The sequence below is a fragment of the Heliconius melpomene genome, chromosome 8, assembly GCF_056956725.1.
Source record: "Heliconius melpomene rosina isolate 202511_hmr_F chromosome 8, ASM5695672v1, whole genome shotgun sequence".
Taxonomy (NCBI): Eukaryota; Metazoa; Arthropoda; class Insecta; order Lepidoptera; family Nymphalidae; genus Heliconius; species Heliconius melpomene.
Genome location: NC_140396.1, coordinates 3,673,229 through 3,697,943, shown reverse-complemented (window position 1 = coordinate 3,697,943; position 24,715 = coordinate 3,673,229). Strand labels below are relative to the sequence as shown.

Below are 24,715 nucleotides of genomic sequence, written 5' to 3'. Positions count from 1 at the left end.
TTACCAATCGGGACCTCTTTAAATTATGCGGGGCTCCTGGTAAAGATTTTATTGATTTACTTATAAGTCCCGACTGTTAATCCTAATATACTATTGGGCTTGTTAATTTTCTTTTTAGTTTATGCAGTCGGAGTTTTTGTTTTTTTAAATATTTTTTATTTTTCTCTTTGTTGCTAGAATTCATTATGGTAATGATAATCATGATATACCATTTTGAAATCCTCGTATTGAGCTCTTAAATTTTATACCCATATTGTGGTATTTGAAACCAATTTTTTTTTTGACTAAGTCCAATAGGCACCATGATTATTTTTTTTGCGTCACCTGTCTAATAAACGCTAAAACGAATCTAACGATACCGAAAAAGGATATACAAGATCCACACTCAACTCTTGAGCTACGTGAGGTTTAATGTCTAACAGTAATTATTTAATTAGGTTCGGTGCTTACGTTTACTAATTTTTAAAGGATCAGTTTTCAAAAAAAAAAAAATATTTTTTAAACTTTAATAAAAATTATACTATTTCGATAAAATCTTAAATCTTAATATAAATATTAATCTTTATATAAATGTTTTTATATTTATATTTTATTTTTCAATGTTGTCCAATATCCAACGCATGAATTTTCTTACATCCGTATATGTAGCTGGAAACGAGGAGCCACATAGCGCCGGGCCAAAGGACACAACACCGTACTGAATTATACGTTGGGTGTTGTTATATTCATCGAGACGCATCAGGGGACCTCCTGAATCACCTTGGCATGAGTCCCTTCCCGCGTTACCAGCCAAAATAATCCTGGAGAAGTTACAGGTACTATAGATTATTGTAATATATTTCAAGTCATATATTTTTGCAATTTTTGGTGTATATAAGCAACACATTACATATAGGTACATAAAATAGAAAAAGCTAATATACATTGAACCCATGGACATTGAATACTACAGTTTAAAGACATTTCACATTTCACTGGTTTCACTTTGTATACAAAACATTTTCTTAAGTAAGAATCGAACTCACAACCATATCTGAATAAATATACAAACATTCATTGTAACAATCATCTAAGAGCCAAGGAGTGGTCCGATAAGTGGTTCATCTTTCGAAAATTAGCCATTATTGGTATTCTCGTTGGTCTCCAAATATTTAGATAGTTTTTCTTTCTCGGCCTTTACGAGATTGTCATCATGTGAGATAGTGATGTTAGCAACAGTGGCGTAGCTAGGGTTTTTGCTGCTCGGTGCGGCTTAGGGGACTTGATGCCCTTTAAAATGGTCTAAGATGTAAAAAAAATACAAAGTGATCGTCGATTTTGATGCGATGCCCCTTTCCTTTTGATGCCCTTTAAAATGGTCTAAGATCTAAAAAAAAAAACAAAGTGATCGTCAACTTTGATGCCCCTTTCCTTTTGATGCCCGGTGCCACCGCACCGCTCGCACCCCCCCCCAGCTACGCCACTGGTTAACAATCACTGCGCGGCGCGCCACTCGGTCTGGCAACAATAGACCTGATATTATATTATTATTATAAAGTGTCTTATCTTACTGTTGTTTTTCTGCAGATGTAGAGTCTGATTGAACTTGTACGGATACTTTTTTAAGTATCATTGAAGAAGTTCCGGTTTCTGTGGTGCCCCAACCAGCTACTAATACATTTTGCCCGGTGAGCTTTAAGTTGTGATGCTCTTTAAATGTGGGTAGACAAATCGGTGCAACATTTCCTATAAATAAACTTTGTCTTAATTAAGGAAACCAAAATTCAAATTATGACTACTAGCGACCCGCTTGCTGCTCCTTCCCCTTATACTACTGAATTACTCTGCATTTTAAATCACTAATATCTTCGGAAATATTGATTTATATACAATCAATAATGTATTTAAGTAACTTAATTGGATTAAAATGTATGTGCTATATTGCTTAAAATCGCTTCGAAAATTAGCCAATATTTCTCGTAAAATGAAAATGACAAAAAAAATATTATTGTTTATAAAAGATAGACATAAACCATCACGAAATTTTCTGTAGACCTTTTTAAGGTGTACAATATTTAGTACATTATTATGATAAATCTTGTAGACTTTAGGCTGCGTTTGCAATTAAACGGAAAATAACAGTATTTTTATCTTTGATATACATAAAAAATAACAGCATTTCTCTACGACATAACGGATGCAATTATACATTTAACCCTTACTCATGAATCACTATCTTTTAAAAAAAACACATCAAAATCCGCAGCTTAGTTTTAAAGATCTAAGCATACATAGAGACAGACAGCGGAAAGTCACTTTGCTTTATACTATGTAAAGATACAGATTGAAATTTGTTCGTAAATTATCTTAAACATTATAATACTTACGAAACGCAAAGTTGATTTTATCCTTCACTCGGAGCAATGCGATATCGTTCACAACTTTTGGAATCAGACGAAAATCTTTATGAATAATTGGTTTTTCGACTGCCACGTCCTAATAAAGAAATATAAGAGAAATGCATATTAAAAGACTTAAACTTTATTTCTAGAAAAATTAAAATGTTATCTTACAATAATTATTACCTGCAAATGATCTTCACATGTAATTGTAGGGTAGTCTCCTTCACAATCATATGGTCCACGTTTATCGTATTCACCGAGACGCACACCTCCGATCACCTTTTTGTGGACACAGTGAGCGGCAGTCAATATGTATTTGGAGCTAATTATCGACCCTCCGCAGCCAAAGCTTATTTTTTTACCTATGAAATAGTATACATATACTTATGCTTATGAGGTATATATAATATTTTTAATTAAGTCTGACATCTCTACTTTTTGATCTCTCACACAATTAAACAAATCAATTACAAGAGACAAGTTTTTTTCGGTATTCAAGACAACCATGACAAAATATAGCAGTACCTATATTAAAATATAAAAAAACCATAAAGATAAAACCAATTACCAATTCCCGTTTCTTCAATAAATGAGACGAGTGCCATCCAAGGAAACTCATAAATGTGTGCAAATTCCCCTCCAATTATACGATCCTCTAAGTATTTGCCACATTCTTGTGGCAGTAGCCCTATGTTATTGTGATTTGTAAAATCGTTATCATCAGATATTGGAGATGTTTCTATCCCATCTGCTAGTCTATTAATTAAAGTTGCAAAGTCGGAACAACAAACCTAATGATACAATTTGAAACACAATTATATTTTTTTTTTTCAGCTTCATGTTGTATCCCGCATATAGCAGGTGGGTTCGATGCCTCCATCACTCATTAAAAACAAAACTTGAAGGTGCTTTTTTACATATTTTCAGTATAGTCAGGAGTAAATTAAAGCAATGGTTGAAAGAAAAAAAATCAAACCAGCTTCACCCTATATCCCGCACACAGCAGGGTAGGCAGTTGGAACCTAGTGGTAAGACACTCCGTTCGAATCGTTCAAATTCTGGAGGAACGCGTGTTGAGTTCCGGAACTCAACACCACGCTTTGCCTCGACACCCGAGCGAAGAAATGAAAATATAAATGTAATAAATATTTCATTTCTTCGAGTGGGGATCGAACATAAAACCGCCTCACCGCCACGCCAGCCTCGTCCTCCTAGTTGTAACATGCACTTAAAGTGACTATGTGATATTGAGATAGTGTTTGATTCTAGAAGAAGGTCATGTAAAGAAACCATGGCAGAGGATGCCACAAGGCTTGACGCTGTGGACTCCCTGCTTTCTTATTAGGAACTATGTATACAGTTTGAAATTACCTGAGGTACACGACGATTGCCAACCAATGTCACACCACAAATTGAGGATGTGAATTTTTTATTAATTGTTTCATTCATTTTTCGATATTCAGCTAATCTTGCTGCTTCCGGACATGATGGAATAATAATACAATCATTGTTTTCTTTACATGTTTCTGTAACGAGAAAAAGGTTTAAGTTTGATATAATTTATATTTTAATAATATTTTTCGTAACAACTCACTTGACCTGCTTTTTAGTAATAGAAATTTAAGGTTTAAAATTTTAGGGAAGAATTAAGACGTTTTTATTTATCGAATTTAGAGACAGTATTAAATAGCTACAAGAGATTAATTATTCTCACGGCTTTTGTTTTGTACGTTGTTATTTTTTTTAAATAGTATATGTATCTATACAGTAACTTTTTTGATTTAAATAAACAATTCTCCAATTTAATATATTTTTTATAAAAAATAAATTATTTGAAACGTATCATGTTAAAGATAAATACTTATTACAGTGAGTTATAAACTTGCTCGATTTTTTTACTGTATATTTTTATAAAAAAGGCTTATAACTTTTTAATGTAATTACGAGTATGGTCGTATTTAGCCTAAATAAATAAAAAAATAATTTTCAATTGTGTTATTTTTTCATAGACTTGTCATTATATAATCTTTATCCATAACGATTTTAGCGCGATTTTTTATAATTTTTATGAAATATTCTAATTATTATACTGAATTATACTTTGCTTTTGTTTCTGCTCAGAAAAACGCTTAGCTATCACGAAAATAGAGTTTTATTTTGAGAAAAAAAATTCAGTTGTTGTTATTGTTTTTCCTTGTTATGGCGTTCCGTTGGTCCGTTGGTAGTCTTACGACATTGAAAGAACGAAAAATAAGTTTTTTTTGATTCACTATAATATATGTACAATGTACATCTTTGTATGTATATCTTTCAAATGGTATATATATTACATATATTAAATATGATAGATAGAGTTTTGCATAGTTAAATTATGCATAATTTTAACTATGCATAATTTCATACGATTTTGTACAATTTGTAGCAATAAAATGAATAATTTTATTCTATCATATTTTTATACGTCTCTATCTATCATATTTAATATATGTAAACGTAACAACTATATTGCATATAAAATATATTTTTGAAATATACGATGTAGGTATCTTAACTTACTTATGATATTATATACAAATTCAAATTCAAATAATTTTATTCAAAATAAAAAGTTACAAGCTTATTTTTTTTAATTTCAATTAATTTACCACCAGTTCACTAAAGTTAATGCCTCAGACCTGAGAAAAACCGGCGCTAAGAACTGAGTGGGACTTTTTTTTAAAATTAATTTTATACAAAACATATTTAATTATTTGTGACAATGATACCTATGAAACATACTGGAGCGAGCATTTCCCAAGGCGCGTTATCATTTATAAAATCATTAATTTGGTAATATCTTTAACACACAAACATTTTTAAACATTTTTTTAAAATCGTGATATTGAAAATTGGCGAAAATGACGGAAATGACGGTTTCTGGGATCCTATTATACACATTGTCCAAAAAAAGAATTACGGATTCGATGCAATCGAGTTTCAGGTGCACTAAGATTAAGCCTATTCCTGGTATTAATATTATGCACATCACCAATTTTGGTAAAATCATTAATATATTTTTAACATACATAATATTTTCAAAAATATATTGAGATGCAACTGTCAATATATTTATATTTTACGTTATTCTTAATTATAAATAATGAAAGTAACTATTTAAGAAAATAAACTGAAAATTACACTCTGGAGCTTATAATTAAGAAAACTTAAAAGTTATATTACTTACTTATACAATAAGTATTCCCAATATTATATAAAACTAAGACACTGATAATGAAATTCAAATTTCTCATTTTTCAATTTACTTTGCAGGACAATTTAACGTGACACTCAACTTGTATTGACGAGTGTATTCCTTGAACTGAACAACAAGTATTGCAGGATTGCACGAATTGCGCTGTTATTAATAACCCTCTTGGCCCTTTCTTAAAAGGTTAACTTTTTATCCGACAGGTATCTAGTATTATTTTAAATTTCTTTATTACCTCGAAAACATCAGAAAACTAATCGTCAATTATTATGTAGGTATATTAAAATGAGAATACATTTAATCTGTAATGCGGTTCCTTCTGATTGTCTAAAAGATTTTGGATTATTTATGATCGCAACGAATAAGAGATCTAACTATAAGACGTATCACGACCCGTACCAAAATATTTGATAAATACTTAATTTATGTTATTTCATATTATCCATACCTATATTATAAATTCGAAAGTAACTCTATCTGTCTGTCTGTCTGGTTTTTACGCAATCAGGGTCACACCGCTAATTTAATTGTGAGTGTCTCGGGATGAACATAGGATACTTTTTTCTCATATTTGTAATATTATCGATATATACCAATATATTAAAATACTTATTAATTTGACATGCAATTTATTCTGCCATGTTAATAACAACCTTCGCTAAGCGACCGTTGCTAAGCAACGATTTGTAAAGTTTGTTGTTATAAAACGTCACCCAAAATGAGCTTGCTTAACGCATCTCTCTATTGAAAACTGAAAATAATTTCATAAATATATTTAATAAATATTTGAATAGTTCAAGCGGGCGTAGCCGCGTTCGGGTCCACTAGTTTCATTTATACATTTTAAATGTCTTGTAGGGTGTCAGTTACAGTTCCAGTGGCGTAGCTAGGGTATTTGCTGCCCGGTGCGGCTTAGGAGATTTGATGCCCTTTAAAATGATCACCGACCAAAGTGATCGTCGACGTTGATGAGTTCTAAAAAAAAAACGTGATCGTCGACTTTGATGAGTTCTAAAAAAAAACGTGATCGTCGACTTTGATGAGTTCTAAAAAAAAACGTGATCGTCGACTTTGATGCCCATTTCCTTTTGATGCCCGGTGCGGCTTAGGGGACTTGATGCCCTTTAAAATGGTCTAAAGTCTAAAAAAACAAAAAAGAACAAAGTAATCGTCGACTTTGATGCCCCTTTTCCTTTTGATGCCCGGTGCGACCGCACCGCTCGCTATGCCACTGTACAGTTCATTCATTATGTAACTTCATATTTATTCAGAAAATTCAAAATCAGTCTAATATTTTCCGTATTTATTTCCATTACAAAAGAATATCTAAATTAGCTGTCTTTATGTAGAGCGAAAAGGAAAACAAAGAAGACTAGCACTGGTAGCTGGTAGTATATAAATTTACAGCCAGAGATTGCTGTTAGTGAGTGATAAAGTTAAGATTAACATTAAAATATTACAGGGCAGAGCTCGATCTTCACAAGTGAGATTTAAATAGTTGAAGATCTCGACTGCTAATTCTATTGATGTATTGGGCGTTTTTCAATTAGTTTTATGCAGTCGACTTTTTACATTTTTTTTGAAGTTCAGATCTTTCATCGAGCTCTTGAGACTTTTGATTTTTTTTGGTAATGTTAATTTGCGCGCCAAATGGTTGGTATTTTTTTTCCAAAACTTATTTGCGGGCACTTGGGTTTTGTGACGAAGATCCGAGGCTTAGAAGATCCGAGATAATAAAGAAATTTGAAAACATACAAAATAAATATCTGTTAAAAAGGTTAAAGTAAAGGCCAAGGGAGTTATTGATATCAGCACAGTTTGAGATCAGTTCCCGAAAAACACTTGTCAATACAAGTTGAGCGTTAAATTGTACTACAAAGTAAATTGAAAAATGAGAAAAGTGTATTTCATTATAAGTGTCTTAGTTTTAAATAATATTGGGAATACTTATTGTAAGAGTAAGTAATTACTTAAGTTATAGTAAACTTTAAGGTTCCTTAATTATAAACTCCAGAGTGATTATAAAATAATTTTAGAATGTAATGTATGTGTTCATAGTATACATATATATTTAATTATTAAAAGCGACCATAGTAACATTAAAAAAGTTATAACCTTTTTTTTTACAAAAATATACAGGCAACAAAATCGGCTAAGTTTTACAACTCACTGTAATAAATTATTATTTATAATAAGTATATTGAATTGGAGAATTGCTTACTTAAATAAAAATAATACATAATAGTAACCAAAAATTACCAAAGATACCAAAAATATTGTCAAAATATAAATAATATCAAATTTAAACCTTTTATCCTTACAGAAACATGCAAATATTATAATGATTGTATGACTATTTCATCATGTCCGGAAGCAGCAAGATTAGCTGAATATCGAATAAGCAATGAAACAATTAATAAAAAATTCATATCATCAGTTTGTGGTTCGATATTGGTTGGGAAACGAATTTCAGCTCAGGTAATTTCATACTATATGCACCAGCGCCGAGTCCTGTGTCATACACTCCCATAGTTTCTTAAAGAAACCTTCGTGAACTTCTTCCAGTATCATCTACTTAAGGTGCATGTAGGAATAATATATCTTTCAAACATTACTTGAATTTATTTAAAAAGCACTTTCAAGTTTTTTCTCGCATAGCAAAAGTGGTGAAATGAAAATAATAAATATTTTAATTTTCTGACTGGCAATCGAACACACAACCGTCGCGTTTGCAGTCGCACGCTTTTGCTCCTTCGACACGTATTGTGTAGTTCTTAATCATTTTCAGTATACTATTTCATATGTCCTAGATGTTTGTAATTTCTTGATATTAACGTATTGGCCTAAGACCCCATTGCATAAATCTGTAGGTATCTAAGTTTACCCACATTTGAAAAAGTTACAATACAGGGTCACACTATATGCCTCTAGAATTCGGCGCAAAGTGGGAAACGGAAATGTGTTAACGAGGACGGAGTGTCCCCTCTGCCTACCCTGCTATGTGCAGGATACAAGGTGAAGCTCAAAAAAAGAAAACAAAGAAGTTCATTATAATTGTACAGTATATTATACATAATTGTATTTCAAATTGTATTATTAGGTTTGTTGTTCCGACTTTGCAGTAGAAAAAACAGAACCCTTGTCACATCTAACTTTGAATAGTAGAACAGCAAAAGGGGTACATTCATCTCAAATATCTTATGAAAATAATTTCACAAATCACAATAACATACGACTACTACCAGATAAATGTGGTAAATACTTAGAAGATCGTATAATTGGAGGAGAATTTGCGCGCATTTATGAGTTCCCTTGGATGGCACTCATCTCATTTATTGAAAAAACTGTAATTGGTAATTAGCTTTCCGTTTATATTTATTTATGGCACGTTTGTATTTAGTTTATGACATCGTTTACAATAATCAAAGTTTATATAAATATATTACAGACGTCAATATAAATTATAAAAATATATATTTATTATTTATTTTTAGTTCTGAGATAACTAATCAATGTTTCTAAGCGGATGGAGAGTTAAATATATATTTAACAAAACTGTGAGACGTGTATAATAAAACTGTTAACACTAAAACTGTAAACCCTACATTAAAATATAAAAAACGAGGTTTTTTATATTTTAATATTTGTCATGGTTGAAAATCTTATTTATTGTAATTCTTCTTCTTCCTGGCTAATGTCAGGAAGAAGAAGAATTACAATCCCGTAATATCCCGGCTATTACCAGGGTCTGCCTTCCTACTTAACCTACTCCACTTTGCACGATCTTTTGCGTCCTCGGTGGTTAGACCATTGGCTCTCATGTCCTGCATCACGACATCCAACCAGCGCTTCCTTGGGCGTCCGGGAGGTCGCGCCCCAGGAACTGGTATAGCAAGGCACTTGCGTCCGACATAGTTCTTAGGCCGGCGCGTAACGTGGCCAAACCATCTCAAGCGACGCTCTTGGAGCTTATCCGCTACGTCACGGACCCCAAGACTACCTCGAATGAATGTGTTGCGTATGCGGTCAGACCGCGTTACGCCGCACATCCACCTCAGCATCTTCATTTCCGTGACGTGAAGCTCCTGAGTGTGCCGAGATAGTGCTGGCCAACATTCGCTGCCGTATAAAAGAACCGGTCGGACGATGCTCTTGTATATCAGCCCCTTGAGCTTGGGCGGTATCCTGCGGTCGCAGACCACACCAGTGACCTCCCGCCATTTGGCACAGGCAGCGCTTATCCGGCCATGGACATCGTGGTCGATGCCTCCAGACTCGTGCATAACAGATCCAAGGTACCTGAATTTCTCCGACTTAACGGCTGGCTCAGGACCTATAAGGATGGTGCTCGAGTCCCGGCTCCCGCAGGCCATGTACTCTGTCTTCGACACATTAAGTTTAAGACCGCCGTTCTCAAGCGTGCCCTTCCAGAGGTTCACTTTACGCTCCAGCGTCAGTCGGTTCTCGGCAATGAGTGCTATGTCGTCGGCATACATCATCAGCCATGGAGGCTGGTCCTGGATGTGAGCCGAGACAGTATCGAACACTACATTGAATAAGAACGGACTAAGAGCCGAGCCCTGGTGAACCCCCACTGTAATCGAGAAGGGTCTAGTGTCGCCAACAGCAGTCCTAACCATAGAAGCGGAATCGTGGTACATGCCCCTGATAATCTCAATATAGGCCTCAGGGATCCCTTTGGATCGCAGTGCCCACCAGATACACTGACGAGGCACACAGTCAAAGGCCTTCTGCAGATCTAAAAAGGCCACGTGCAGAGCTCTCCTTTTTTCCCTGTATGCCTCCATCAAAGTTCTGAGGGCGAAAATGGCGTCCATGGTGCCCGATCCTGGCTGAAATCCATATTGAGACTCAGAGACAGTACACTCTTGGCGGAGCCTGAGGTCGATCATGCGCTCGAAGAGCTTCATGGTATGACTCATAAGCTTAATGCCCCTATAACTACCACAATCTTGAACACTGCCCCTTCAAAATCTTATTTATTGTAATTATTTTGTTTAATTCTTTTATAAATTTTTACACAAGTGTATGTTTACTATTTTCTTAGGTAAAACAGTAAGCTTTGGCTGCGGAGGGTCAATAATTAGCTCCAAATACATATTGACTGCCGCTCACTGTGTCCACAAAAAGGTGATCGGAGGTGTACGTCTCGGTGAATATGATGTACGTACAGCTCATGATTGTGAAGGAGAATATCCTACGATTACATGTGAAGATCATTTGCAGGTAATAATTATTGTAAAATAACATTTTAATTTTTCTAGAATTATTTCAACTTTATAGTTGTAAGTCCTTTAATATGCATTTCTCTCATATTTTTTTATTAGGACATGGCAATCGAAAAATCAATTATTCATAAAGATTTTCGTCTGGCTCCAGAAGTTGTGAACGATATCGCATTGCTCCGAGTGAAGGATGAAATTAACTTTGCGTTTCGTGAGTATTATATTGTTAACAAATTTTAGTCTGTATAAGTCATAATTTTGATTTTGGTTTCCTTAAACTTTGTTTATAGGAAATGTTGCACCGATTTGTCTACCCATATATAGGCAGCATCACAACTTAAAGCTCTCGGGGAAAAAGGTCTTAGTAGCTGGTTGGGGCACTACGGAATCCGGAATTACTTCAATGATACTTAAAAAAGTATCTGTGCAAGTTCAGTCAGACGCTACATCTACAGAAAATCAACAGTAAGATAAGACACTTTATAATTATAATTGCTATATATTTTAATATTATAATATATTTCAAGTCATATCTTTATGCATTATAATAATCTATAGTACATGGTTTTTCTGATTAGGATTATTTTGGCTGGTAGCGCGGGAAGGGATTCATGCCAAGGTGATTCAGGAGGTCCCCTGATGCGTCTCGATGAATATAACAACACCCAACGTATAATTCAGTACGGTGTTGTGTCCTTTGGCCCGGCGCTATGTGGTACCCCGTTTCCAGCTGCTTATACAGATGTAAGAAAATACATGCGTTGGATATTGGATAACATTGAAGAATAATATTTATAATATATAAAGATTTAAGATTTTACCGAAATACATACTACAATTTTTAATAAATATATATTTTTTGGGAAGCTGATCCAGATCCTTTAGAAATAAGATTATATTTATTTACTATTAAAAATTAAACCTGTTGTACCTGTTTCAGTAGCTCAATAGTGAAATATAATTATACTATATAATTTTGTATAATTTTACCCAAACTAATTAAGTGTCGCTTTTAATATTCTTTTCATGTTATTATAACAGTAAGTTAAGATTTCTGTAGTGGTAAATTTCAAATATATTGTTGTAGGTAAAATATATAAAAGTTTTATATTTTATATATTTTCTTTTTGTCCAACAAAATATACATTGTCATAGTAAACATAGTGACAATCATACGATAGGAACGAGAAATAAAGATAAGATTGTTACTCCAAGTTTTCGCCTTCAAAAAGTTAGTAAATCTTTTATGGGTGTAATTCCGCAGTGTATTCTAGGTTTGCCACTTCCAAAATTTAAAATATCAGTAAAAAAAATTCTGATAAGTAAAGCTTATTACACTGTTCAAGAATATTTAGAGGACAAACATGTATGGAATTAATGTCTATTGAATGAAATGCAGGATAGCTGCCAGCAATAGATTGTACCATTGATTTTGAAAAGAGCAACTGTTGAGTTTCTTGCCGGCTCTTCTCAGCAGAACTGCCTTCCGAACCGGTGGTAGCTTTTTGTTCATGTGTTCATTCGACGATTCAAAAGTGCTTATGATAAGTTTATTTGAATAAAGAATATTTTGAATTTGAATTTACACAGCTTTTCTGGAAAACACTGCAATTATTAGAATTTTGTATCCCGCACATAGCAAGGTAGGCAGAGGGAATCTGGGGACCTAGTGTTAAGACACTCCGTTCCCATTAAGACATTTCCGTTCTCCATTTCACTTTTTGCTGAATTTTGGAGTTAAGAAGCAGAACTCAACGCCACGCCTGGCTTTGTTATGAGATGTATAACAGATATATACTACACACACACACACACACACTCACGCACATACCCACACTTATGCAAGCATATACATATAAATACATGTTCTACCAAACTTTTATATGTACAAAGTAATTAATTTGTTTTATTTGTAAAATGTTTGTTGAGTTTAATGATAAAGCAGATATTTTAGATATTGTATTGGAAGAGCGGGGTCTCCTAATGCAGGCATTACTTGCTTAAAAGGAGATCTCTGTAACAATTATTTCTGTTTAAAATCTGTTGAACAAAGAAAATATTTTTATTTTTTTTATATGTATAACATGACATACGTTATGTGTTCATTTAAAAGAAAGTAACACTGTATCCCTTTTAGCTATCGTCTATCTCCACCTCAAAGGCCGGCAACCTACCTATAGGTCCTCTGGTGTTGCACGGGGTCGTGGGCGGCGGTGATCACCATTAGGTGACCCGAACGCTCGTTTACCTTGTCCTTTTTCCACAAAAAAACAAGTTAATCGCTATAAAGTAGCTGATTAATTAGTTTCACGGCTTTTTAGCTTCATTCACATACCTCAAGAACCAGAATTTCATTTGTTAGATTAGAACTATAAGTTACTTTACTTATAACAATCTATTTTAAATTTACCACAACAGAAATCTAAAGTTTTTTCTAAACGACGCAACCCTATCGAGTTTGAGCTCGTTTGATTCATCTTGACGAGTACTTTGATACTATATGGTAACTAGGGTCTGATGATGGAGCTCGAAGGTGGCCATAGGAACTAAGTTATTAAACGACACAACACCATCCAATTTGAGCTCGTTTGATTTGTCTTGATGAGTACTTTGATCTGATGATGGAGCTGGAAGGTGGCCATAGGAACTCTGTATCTCCGGAATTTGTGTTCGTTTGATTAGATTGAAAATCTTTGAATTAAAAATACTAAAAAGTAAAAAAAAACAAAATTATAAAAAAAAAACTTTTTTTAAGAACAAGCTTTTATTATTTCTTAATGAAATGAACTAGAAAGTTAAAAATAAATTAACTCTTATAAGAAATGTAACACTTAATACATAATAAAAGCGTGTTACGTTTTGATGGTATAATTTAGAACATTCAGGCAGACCCTGGTAATAGCTGGAATTAATGAAAGGAAGAAGGAAGGAAGGAATTTAGAACATTCAGCAGCTTCTTTTCCTCTCTCTATCTATAGCTTTTTTCTTTAATTTTATTAAAGGTTCAAGATCAGTTTTCAAAAAAACAAAAAAAAAATAGATATTTGATAAACTTTATTAAAAATTGTACTATTTCGATAAAACCTTAAATCTTTATATATTATAAATATTATTCTTCAATGTTGTCCAATATCCAATGCATATATTTTCTTACATCTGTATATGCAGCTGGAAACGAGGAGCCACATAGCGCCGGACCAAAGGACACAACACCGTACTGAATTAAACGTTGGGTGTTGTTATATTCATCGAGATGCATCATGGGACCTCCTGAATCACCTTGACATGAATCCCTTCCCGCGTTACCAGCCAAAATAATTCTAATAACAAATAAAATGTACCTACTATAGATTTTTGTAATAAATTACTTGCAACGCAACATTCGGCGGAAACGGAGTGTCTTAACTCTTAACACTAGGTTTCCTCTGCTTTCCCTGATATATACGGAATATAGCATAAAGTTGATAAAAAAATTATAGCAACATCTATACTAATATAATAAAGCGGAAGAGTTTGTTTGTTTGTTTGTTTGTTTGTTTGAACGCTAAGATCTCTGGATCTACTGGTCTGATTTACATTGTTTTTGTTTTGTATAAAAGCTGCATTCTTCAGAAGTGCTATAGGCTATATAACATTCCATTACACATATAAACTAATATATTTTAAAGTACTTTCTAATTTGACATGCAATTTATTCTGCCATGTTAATAACAACCGTCGCGTCGCTACGCAACCGTTACCGCGACATTTTGATATTCATCCTTATGAAGTTTGATAAATAATTAAGGAGATGTCACTGATTCGAAATGACCTAGCCTTCGGGCGGCATAGTATGAGTATGTCCGACGCGAAAATATTCTTATAATTCAAGCAGGCGTAGCCGCGTCCGGGTCCACTAGTTATTATTATAAAGTGTCTTAACTTACTGTTGATTTTCTTTAGTTGTGGACTCTGACCGAACTTGCACGGATACTTTTTTAAGTACCATTGATATACTTCCAGTTTCTGTGATGCCCCAACCAGCGACTAATACCTTTTGTCCGGTGAGCTTTAAATTGTGTTGCTCTTTGAATATGGGTAGACAAATCGGTGCAACGTTTCCTGTAAAGAACGTTTAAGGAAACCAAAATTATGAGTTATACAGACTGAAATTTGTTCATAAAATAACAAAATATCTGAAAAATTATAATACTCACGAAATGCAAAGTTGATTTCATCCTTCACTCGGAGCAATGCGATATCGTGCACTACTTCTGGAGTCAGACGGAAATCTTTATGAATAATTGGTTTTTCGACTGCCACGTCCTAATAAGAAAATGTGAAGGAAATGTATATTAAATGACTTAAACTTTATTTCTGGAAAAAATAAAATTTAATCTTACAATGATGATTACCTGCAAATGATCTTCACATGTAATCGTAGGGTATTCTCCTTCACAATCATGAGCTGTACGTACATCGTATTCACCGAGACGTACACCTCCGATCACCTTTTTGTGGACACAGTGAGCGGCAGTCAATATGTATTTGGAGCTAATTATCGACCCTCCGCAGCCAAAGCTTATTTTTTTACCTATGAAATAGTATACATATACTTATGAGCTATAATATTTTTAATAAAGTCTGATGTCTCTCTAGCGCTCCTTTAACGGGAGCAGCATTTATATATTTCAAATCCATACAACAATTAAGATACGTCAACAGTTTAGATGTAGGTTTTTTTCTTTTGACGATGTTTATCCATACTGTATTATGTGTGACGCAGTTACGCATAGATACCAATAAACGCTTACACCTACAACAAACTACTAAAGGTTAAACAACTTTGAACTTTGTTGCCAATACCTACGACTCGATTTCGTAAATGACACGTGTGCGGCGGTGTCCCTTTGATAGGTTTATTTATATCTGCGAGCGTCGTTCTTGACAAATTAATGGCTTTTTATTTTACAACGATAACTTTAGTAATTATTTTGTTTGAAAAAAATTATTTTTCATTTTATCTCTTTTGTTTTAATTGTATTATGCTTTTATAGAGTGGTTAAAATTATGGTTTCATTCATACACCCTGTATATAAAAGTATATACAACAATTGAACAAATCAATTGCAAGCTATAAGATTTCTATGGTAATCAAGACAACCATGACAAACTATAGCACTATGCTAAAATACAAAAACCATATAAATAAAACTAAATAGAAAATGAATTACCAATTCCAGTTTCTTCAATAAATGAGATGAGTGCCATCCAAGGAAACTCATGAATGTGTGCAAATTCCCCTCCAATTATACGATCCTCTAAGTATTTGCCACATTCTTGTGGCAGTAGCCCTATGTTATTGTGATTTGTAAAATCGTTATCATCAGATATTGGAGATGCATGTACCCCACCTGCTATTCTACTTAGCAAAGATGGTTCTGACAAGGGTTCTTCTTTTTCTACTTCGAAGTCGGAACAACACACCTAATGATACAATTTGAAATACAATTATTTTTTTTTTTTTCGGTTTCACGTTGTATTCCGCACATAGCAGGGTAGGCAGAATAAGACACGCAGTTGTCATTAGACACTTCGGTTCCCCACTTTCCGCCGAATTTTTTAGCCATTGCGTGTTGAATGGTGGAACTTAACTCTGCGGTTTTGCCTCGACATCAGGGCAAAGAAATGAAAATATTAAATATTTCATTTCCTACAGTTACACTAGATCCTCTTCGTCCTCCTAGTTGTAACATGTACCTAAAGTGACTATGTGATGTTGTGATAGTGTTTGATTCTAGAACCAAACCATGGCAGAGGATGACACAAGGTTTGGCGCTGTGGACTCTCTGCTTTATCATTAGAAACTATCTATAAGTACGGTATGAAATTACCTGAGGTACACGACGATTGCCAACCAATGTCACACCACAAATTGAGGATGTGAATTTTTTATTAATTGTTTCATTCATTTTTCGATATTCAGTTAATCTTGCTGCTTCCGGACATGATGGAATAATAATACAATCACTGCTTTCTTTGCATGTCTCTGTAGTGAAAAAAAGGCTTAAGTTTGATATAACTTATAATATTTCGTAATGACATTCACTCATCACTCGTTCTAAATCTCTTGACCTGCTCTTTAGTAATAGAAGTTTTGAGTTTAAAGTTTTAGGGAAAAATTAAGACGTTTTTATTTATCGAATTTAGAGACAGTATGAAATGAGATTAAAAATTCTCATGGCTTTAGTTTTCTACGATGGTTTTTTTTAAATATGTATGTATCTATATAGACTAAGTCAATAGAGTTACTTTATAGTTACTCTTTTGATTTAAGTAAACAATTCTCCAATTTAATATACTTATTATAAAAAATAATTTATTAGAAACGTATCAAGTTAAAGATAAATACTTATTACAGTGAGTTATAAATCTGTAATGTTATTACAGTGAGTTATAAAACTTGCTCGTTTTTTTTACTGTATGCTCTTATAATAAAAAGTTATAACCTTTTTAATGTAATTAAGGTCGTATTTAACATAAATAATAAAAATAATTTTTTATAATGTGTTACTTTTTCAAAGACTTGTCAGTTCAGTTGTTGTTGTTGTTTTTCTTCGTTTATGGGGATCCGTTGGTAAGAATAACTTAACTTACTGATGATATTAAATACGTAATTTTACATAATTGAAACAACTATTTAACAAAAAAAAAAAAAAAGCAGTTGAATTGATAACCTCCTTTTCTTACAGAAGTCGGTTAATAAAATGAAAATGACACCCTGGAGCTTATGAAAAAAAACCTTAGAAGTTATATTACTTACTTATGCAATATATATTCCCAATATTATATAAAACTAAGACACTGATAATGAAATACAATTTTATCATTTTTCAATTTACTTTGCAGGACAATTTAACGTGACACTCAACTTGTATTGACGAGTGTGTTCCTTGAACTGAACAACATGTATTGCAAGATCGCACGAATTGTGCTGCTATCAGTAATGCTCTTGACTCTTACTTTAACCTTTTTACCCGGCACGTATCTTGTATGTTTTCGAATTTCTTTATTACCTCGCATCTTCTAAGCCTCGGATCTTCGTCACAAAACAAGAATAAACAAAATCGATCAGGTTATAAATTTTGCTCGATTCATAGTAATGTGTTTATGTTTAATATGATAACGGCTTTATGCCGTATCTAATAGGGAAGACAGAGGGAACCTGGTGTTGTGCACAACTTTTCTTCATATAAAGGTGATATAAAATAATTTTGTTTTCAATGTACATTTATTGGTACTTTTATTTAGGTTTTTTCAGTCAAATAGCTAATAATTTTTGTGTCAAAAACTAAAGCCGAGCCACGACTTATACTAAAATGTCTTCAAGCTTGGTAATAAAGTACAAAAATTCTTCTTGCTACTGCTTCTGTAGTTGTAGTTGCGATCAGGCCGCTGCCGGGGTCGAAATCCAGGTGGATTTTTTGCAGCCAGGAACTCTGTTGACCCGTTTTATTTCTGGTGCCTTCTAGACGCTAATGGGGGTAATCGAGCTGCTGGATGGTTGTACCATTGTGATCATGTCTTGCTCCATCGAGACTTCTGTGCACTTAGCCACTACTTGTTTAGTTTATTTCTATAGGATGTGTTAATTATAGGGTCAGTGTTCTGTGTAGTATAATTGTCAACCATATTATATGTAATGTTATTTACGAGGCCGTCGTGGAACAGCGGCAGAAGGGTGTGACTGTAACGCGACGGTTGTGGGTTCGATCTCCACTCGAGGAAGTGAAATATTTATTTACGTCGAGGCAACGCGCGGCGTTGAGTTCTGCCACTTAAAACGCAATGCCTCCAGAATTCGGCAGAAAGTGGGGAACGGAGTGTCTTAACACTGTGTTACCTCTGCTTACCCTGCTGTGTGCGGGATACAGCGTGAAGCTGATTTTTTTGTTATTTAAATTTTTTACTAAAAGCTTCCAATTCTTCATAACTAAATGATGTAAGCTGTAGTTATTTTTTTTCTTACTGTCAAAATATAGTATGGTGTATATTATACACATATTTAGAATTTTATTTATTTAGCTATATAAAAAGTATGAAGTTTACTACAATTGAATTCTAGCAAATGAAGTTCTAGTTCTTGAAGTTTTAGCATTACACCATCTTTTATTTTCTATATGTATATTTTAAAGGGGAGATTTTTTTAAAAGACTGGCTTAAAATAGTAGGTAGGGTATGTAGAAAGTTAGTGTAATATTTACTTCGGAATTTTGATAGTAAACAACCAGAGTAAATTTTCAATGTTTTTATTTTTACTAAAGTTTTTAAAGCATCGTTTACTCATTCAATTAGTTCCTATCAGTCTGTTATGGTTATACATCAGAATTTACAGATATTTAATATTGATACGCCAAAAGATAACTGCCCATCACGCTAAACCACTTTTACTAAGGTGGCATTTAGTTATGTGGCTTAGCTGATGTCATTGAGTTCCATATCCAGTATTCATGATCTTTGATGATCATATAATAAAGAAAAATGATCATCATCAAATATTTACAGATACAGTTTATTATAGTATACATAAAGGATAAGATACAAACTAAATTATTTTTAAGAGTACATTTCAATATATTTAAAACACACACTACATTTCTAAATATACAGGGTGGAAGAGGCAGCGCTCCTTTTACTGAAACTGCATATAGGGTAAAATATTTCAAACTCAGAACTAAAGAAATTAATCCACGTACCTCAACAGTTTGGACATGGGATTTTTTTTTCATTTCACTATTTTTATCCATAGCTGTGTTTCGTGTGACGCACACATACGTGTATGACGTTGCCGCTTTGACAGATAAGTGTGTGCGTGTCTATGTTATACTTTACAAATGACGTTTTATTTAAAACGATAACTTTATTATTTATTTTGTTTGAAAAAATAACTTTTACATTTTTGGGATTTTTTTTTCTGAATTATATTAGGCTTTAATAGAGTAGTTAAAACTGTGGTTTCATTTAAAGTGGTGCTGACAATTCCACCCTGTATATGATTTTAAACTTCTTTCAATATTTATTCTTCCATGTTATCTAATATCCAGCGCATATACTTCCGAACATCAGTGTATATCCCTGGATTAGGGCTTTTGGAGCACTCGCCCGGCCCACGACTGACAATGCCATACTGAATCATGCGGTATGTAGTGTTATACTCGTCCATATACATAAGGGGACCTCCAGAGTCCCCCTTACAAGCATCTTTTCCGCTGCCACCGGCACAAATTATCTTTTTCTTGTCACTTTCATCACATCGATCGTCTGATAGAACTGGTACGGACACTTTGGAAAGACGTGACGATGTGTAGCCGGTTTCCGTGAGACCCCAACCGGCTACCGTGACAATTTTTCCACTGAGCTTAGAGTTAATAAGTCCTTTGTATATAGGTAGACAAATAGGAGCAACGTTTCCTAAAAATGTTTTATTTCAGTAGTAAAAAAATATATCAGGAATACATACGAATTATTAGCATTACGAATATAATACTTACGCACGAAATTAATTTCATCTTTTACTCTGAGCAGTGCGATATCATTCCAGATCTTCGAACCCATGCGGCGATAATTGTCATGAGCAATAGTTTTTTCGATTTCAACATGCTTGAGATAAAAAATATTAAATAAATAAATAATAACACTTAAACACATGATTTAAAGTGTTTTCCTTTTATTATTCTTGTGATTAGATACATACAAATCAACAAGCAAAGTTAAAATTTTACAAGATTTTCTTACACTGATAGATAACTGTATATATGCTTATAAAAATATCTTAAATGTCACCTGTAGGTGGCCTTCGCAGAATTGTCTTGGGTATTCTCCTTGACAATCGTAATCTGTATTTATGTCGTATTCACCAAGACGGACGTATAAAATTTCCTGATTAACCACACAATGTGCGGCAGTCAATATGTATCTGGAATTAATTATACTTCCCCCACAGCCGAAAAAAATATTTTTACCACCTATAAAGTTAGAGAGAGAGAGAGAGTAAGAGGTATCAGGGACAACTATCATAACATCCCAAGATCCCAGGCCCCAATCCCTACGTCATTTTAGCAAAGCTGAAATTTTGAAGACGATTAGTAGGACTGTAGGGATTTTTCCTTTCAGAGTACATCAAAAACAAATAAAGGTACAAGGATATAATCATTAATTAATATATGTAAAAGGAAAGTTTGCTAGTATAACGTATTTTGCTCCAAATTTAAACAATCTTTAGGACATATGGCAGGAGCCCCTGGCCCTTAAGTTGGCGTTATCTCAAAATTTTTAAGTTAGTATTTTTAATAGGCCCCATTTTTAAGTTAGTAAGTACGCATACAGTCTTTATTACATATTACCCTATTTATCCTTAAAATTTCAGTTTTGCTAAAATGACGTAGGTTTGGGAGTCTATAACCTATAATATTGTAGTTGTTTTAATGAACAATTTACTATTTTAAACATATTTTTAAAATTAAATTTGTGTTATTTTGTTTGTTATAAAAATATATGTTTTTATTTCGCTGTTCATATGACTTGGGACGCAAAACAATCAACTCAAGGCCGCGCTCTAACCAGAGCGAAGAAATGAAAATATTAAATATTTAATTTTATGGGAATGGAACATACAACCTGTCGCGTCTACAGTCACATTTTATGCCCCTGTCCCACAGCTGACTTCAATTAAAAAGAAATACTTGACAATTACTTTTACTTATTATAACTGCCATCCAAGGATATTCGTAAAGATCTGCCAACTGTCCTCCTATTATGCGATCATCGATGTGTACGCCACAAACTTTTGGTAGCAGCTCTATTCTTTCATGTTTCGTAAAATCAAGCTCCTCATCCTCAGCTTCTGGGTGCGTCTCCGTAATATTTGATAATCTGGTCATAAAAGTCAGAGCTGGCCCATTGGATACGTTTTGTACTTCGAAATCGGAACAACAAACCTTAAGAATAATAGAATTAAGGCATTAACGTATAAGGGATTACAAAAAAATAAATATAGAATAGAATGCTTATAATAAAGATGAAAAAATAGTTCTACCTTTTGACGTAAATAGATATATATATATATATATATATATATATATATTTTAAATTAATAATATTAATATTTGAATAATGGAAATTTAAAAGGTTTTTAATGATTCTGAACTTTGCCATTACTAAAGTATATAAATTATTTTATAATAGCTATATATAAATTATGAGTGATTGGCTTTTACAAGAAGACGGGTCGGGAAGACGGGGACAATATTTTGGTTACGGTTACATGTATTACATATGGACAAAAAACTTAGCCTAATATTTTTTTTGATCTCCTTCCTTCTCCAGTACAAATGCTTATCTTATTATACTGTACACTGTGTACTTACCATAGGTACAGCACGCGTGGCATTCCATGTCGATCCACAAATTGAGTGTATGAATTTTAATTTAATTTTTGCATTGCTTTTCCTATACCCGGCTATTTTCTGTGCTTCCGGACATGTCGGAATAGTCATACAGTCATCTTGTTTGCTGCATGTTTCTGTATTAACATTAGTTAGAGTAATAAAAAAATCTAGTTCACGCTGTATCCCGCACGCAGTAGGGGCAACAGGAGTTAGCACTACTAAGTTACTCCATTCCCTATTTTTCGACGAATTCTGGAGACATTGCGTATTGAGTGGCGGAACTCAACGCCGCGCTTTGCTTCAGCACCAGAGCGAAGAAATGAAAATATAAATTGAAATAAATATTTCATTTCCTCGAGTGGGGATCGAAACTAAAACCAGCCGTGTTTGTGCCTCTACGACTAGCCTAGATTACTGTGTTTGTAGTTCCAAAGTAACATCTGTATTAATCGATCCAGGGTTTTTTCTGATAGGTCCTTAAAATTATGATTTCATTTTGAAATATACTTTCGTCACGATATACGGGGTGGAATTGTCAGCACCACTTTAAATGAAACCACAGTTTTAAGTACTCTATAAAAATATACATATATGTATATAATTCAGAAAAAAAATAATTCCCAAAAATGCAAAAGTTATTTTTTCAAACAAAATAAATAATAAAATTATCGTTTTAAAATAAAACACCATTTGTAAAGTATAACATAAACACGCACACACTTACCTGTCAAAGCGGCAACGTCGCACACGTAGGTATGTGTGCGTCACACGAAATACAATACAGTATGGATAAAAATCGTGAAATGAAAAAAAATCCTACGTATAAACTGTTGAGGTACCTTGATTAATTTCTTTAGTTCTGGGTTTGAATTATTTTACCCTATATGCAGTTTCAGTAAAAGGAGCACTGCCTCTACCACTCTGTATATACATCCATAGCATTTAATAAGCACTTACTCTTGCAAAACGTATTATCAAAGCCGTATAAAACCAGTGCACTAATAAATAAATAATTTTTAAACATTTTTGTTGAATACTTTTCTAATTTAATTTATCACTTGCACTGGACTTGTCTCGAGAAGTGTTTTAATGAACTAACAAACATATACATAAATAATTATATACGTATGTAACAGTAAAGTATTATATTAACTCCATCGATAACCTTCTTGGCATAAACTTTAACCTTTTTGATAGATTTACTTGGATGCAACACAGATAGTGTTTCTAAAAACCCCAGCAATTTTTAAACATTTTAAAAAATCGATTATAATGAAGTAAATGTATGAAGAATAAAGAAAATGAATGAAGAATAAACAAAAGAAGAATAAAAGAGGAAAAGATTCTCAACCAATTTTATTTTGTTAGTTTCTCGCTTTATCCTGCATATAACAGGGTTGGCTGAGAGAACCTAATTTTAAGACATTCCGTTCCCATTAAAATATTCCGTTTTCAGTTTCCGCCGAATTCTGAAGGCATTGCGTGTTGACTAGCGGGATAAAATTCATTTTTAAATATTTCATTTCCTCGAGTGAGAATCGAATTCACGCTTATGCCCCAGCGCCACAACCGGTTTCAATATTCCTTTTGTTGTGCTTTCATTTCCATAACTAATAAATCAAGCAAGTTTACAATGAATATAAATTGACATTAATATTTATAATAGTCGTATAAAATATAAACACTCTTGGTATTTACAGATTCGCTTCTGCTGGGTTTCCCTAATTCTCGCACAAACGTTGAGTCATCGTTGTATTTCCCAGAATGATAGCACTGCAAATTAAATTACAATATTATTGAATATTAATTATATAAACAAATGTTTCAAAAGTACATATATAAGTAGGTATTATGTATATTATTATATGCCGATGAAAGAAAAATATTTAAATTCATTAAAAGAATCTAAATCTGCATTGTATTAAAAAAATAATTTGATTAGGCCTTCAAAAAGTGTTAATGAGGTTAAAAAATCGTTTACAATTTGATAGTAAACTTATTTTTGACAGGCACATAGATAAAATAACAAAAAAAAGATTATTATCATATGCTTGGATTTATATTTAGACAAGGACAGTTTTCCAAAAGGCCCATACGTTATTAATTTTGCACTTATACGCTTTAACTGTTTGGAATGTACAGTAAACCAAATATAATATTCAATTGAGAGAATACAAATAAATTTCTTAATAAAATTATATCTAAATATGACTTCTTTCAGCTCATTTCCCACATTCTTAAAACGAAGAGAACAAAGATCAGGCTCTTGTATAAAATTGTAAATAATTTTATCGATTCCACTTCCTCGATAAACTTTTGATGAACTTTTGAACTTAAATCGTTAAGGTTACATCTCCCCCCATATTTTAAGGCTCTGCATGCGCCCACTTGACAAGTTGCTAAAGAAAAAGAGAT

The 24,715-nt window shown here is 33.2% G+C and overlaps 3 protein-coding genes across 6 annotated transcripts; 1 reads left to right on the top strand and 2 right to left on the bottom strand.

The window, feature by feature from the left end:
- Positions 1–491: 491 nt before the first annotated feature.
- Positions 492–17,994, bottom strand: LOC146536705 (serine protease ea-like). Of its 3 annotated transcripts, none has more exons than XM_085189363.1 (7): positions 17,677–17,994; positions 3,753–3,907; positions 2,950–3,172; positions 2,565–2,743; positions 2,367–2,475; positions 1,551–1,725; positions 492–800 (listed from the first exon to the last, which is right to left on the bottom strand). In XM_085189363.1, the coding sequence occupies exons 1-7, from the start codon at positions 17,741–17,743 to the stop codon at positions 590–592; spliced, it is 1,119 nt and encodes a 372-aa protein (XP_085045489.1). In that variant the 5' UTR covers positions 17,744–17,994; the 3' UTR covers positions 492–589. The 3 variants fall into 3 exon arrangements, with proteins under 3 accessions (XP_085045489.1, XP_085045488.1, XP_085045487.1); XM_085189362.1 differs by lacking the exon at positions 17,677–17,994 and adding an exon at positions 5,605–5,764; XM_085189361.1 differs by lacking the exons at positions 492–800; positions 1,551–1,725; positions 2,367–2,475; ... (1 more) ...; positions 2,950–3,172; positions 3,753–3,907 and adding exons at positions 13,912–14,194; positions 14,801–14,975; positions 15,071–15,179; ... (1 more) ...; positions 16,088–16,340; positions 16,748–16,902 and having other exon boundaries at positions 17,677–17,836.
- On the top strand, positions 7,064–11,823 carry LOC146536706 (melanization protease 1-like). 2 transcript variants are annotated; one of them, XM_085189509.1, is made up of 6 exons: positions 7,064–8,106; positions 8,729–8,981; positions 10,697–10,875; positions 10,977–11,085; positions 11,165–11,339; positions 11,453–11,823. In XM_085189509.1, the coding sequence occupies exons 1-6, from the start codon at positions 7,978–7,980 to the stop codon at positions 11,661–11,663; spliced, it is 1,056 nt and encodes a 351-aa protein (XP_085045635.1). In that variant the 5' UTR covers positions 7,064–7,977; the 3' UTR covers positions 11,664–11,823. The 2 variants fall into 2 exon arrangements, with proteins under 2 accessions (XP_085045635.1, XP_085045636.1); XM_085189510.1 differs by having other exon boundaries at positions 7,969–8,106; positions 8,751–8,981; positions 11,453–11,822.
- A 1,144-nt stretch (positions 17,995–19,138) lies between the features above and the next one.
- LOC146536704 (venom protease-like) lies at positions 19,139–23,422 on the bottom strand. Its single transcript, XM_085189359.1, has 6 exons — positions 23,258–23,422; positions 22,280–22,434; positions 21,607–21,850; positions 20,697–20,878; positions 20,405–20,513; positions 19,139–20,324 (listed from the first exon to the last, which is right to left on the bottom strand). The coding sequence occupies exons 1-6, from the start codon at positions 23,322–23,324 to the stop codon at positions 19,930–19,932; spliced, it is 1,152 nt and encodes a 383-aa protein (XP_085045485.1). The 5' UTR covers positions 23,325–23,422; the 3' UTR covers positions 19,139–19,929.
- Positions 23,423–24,715: the final 1,293 nt, after the last annotated feature.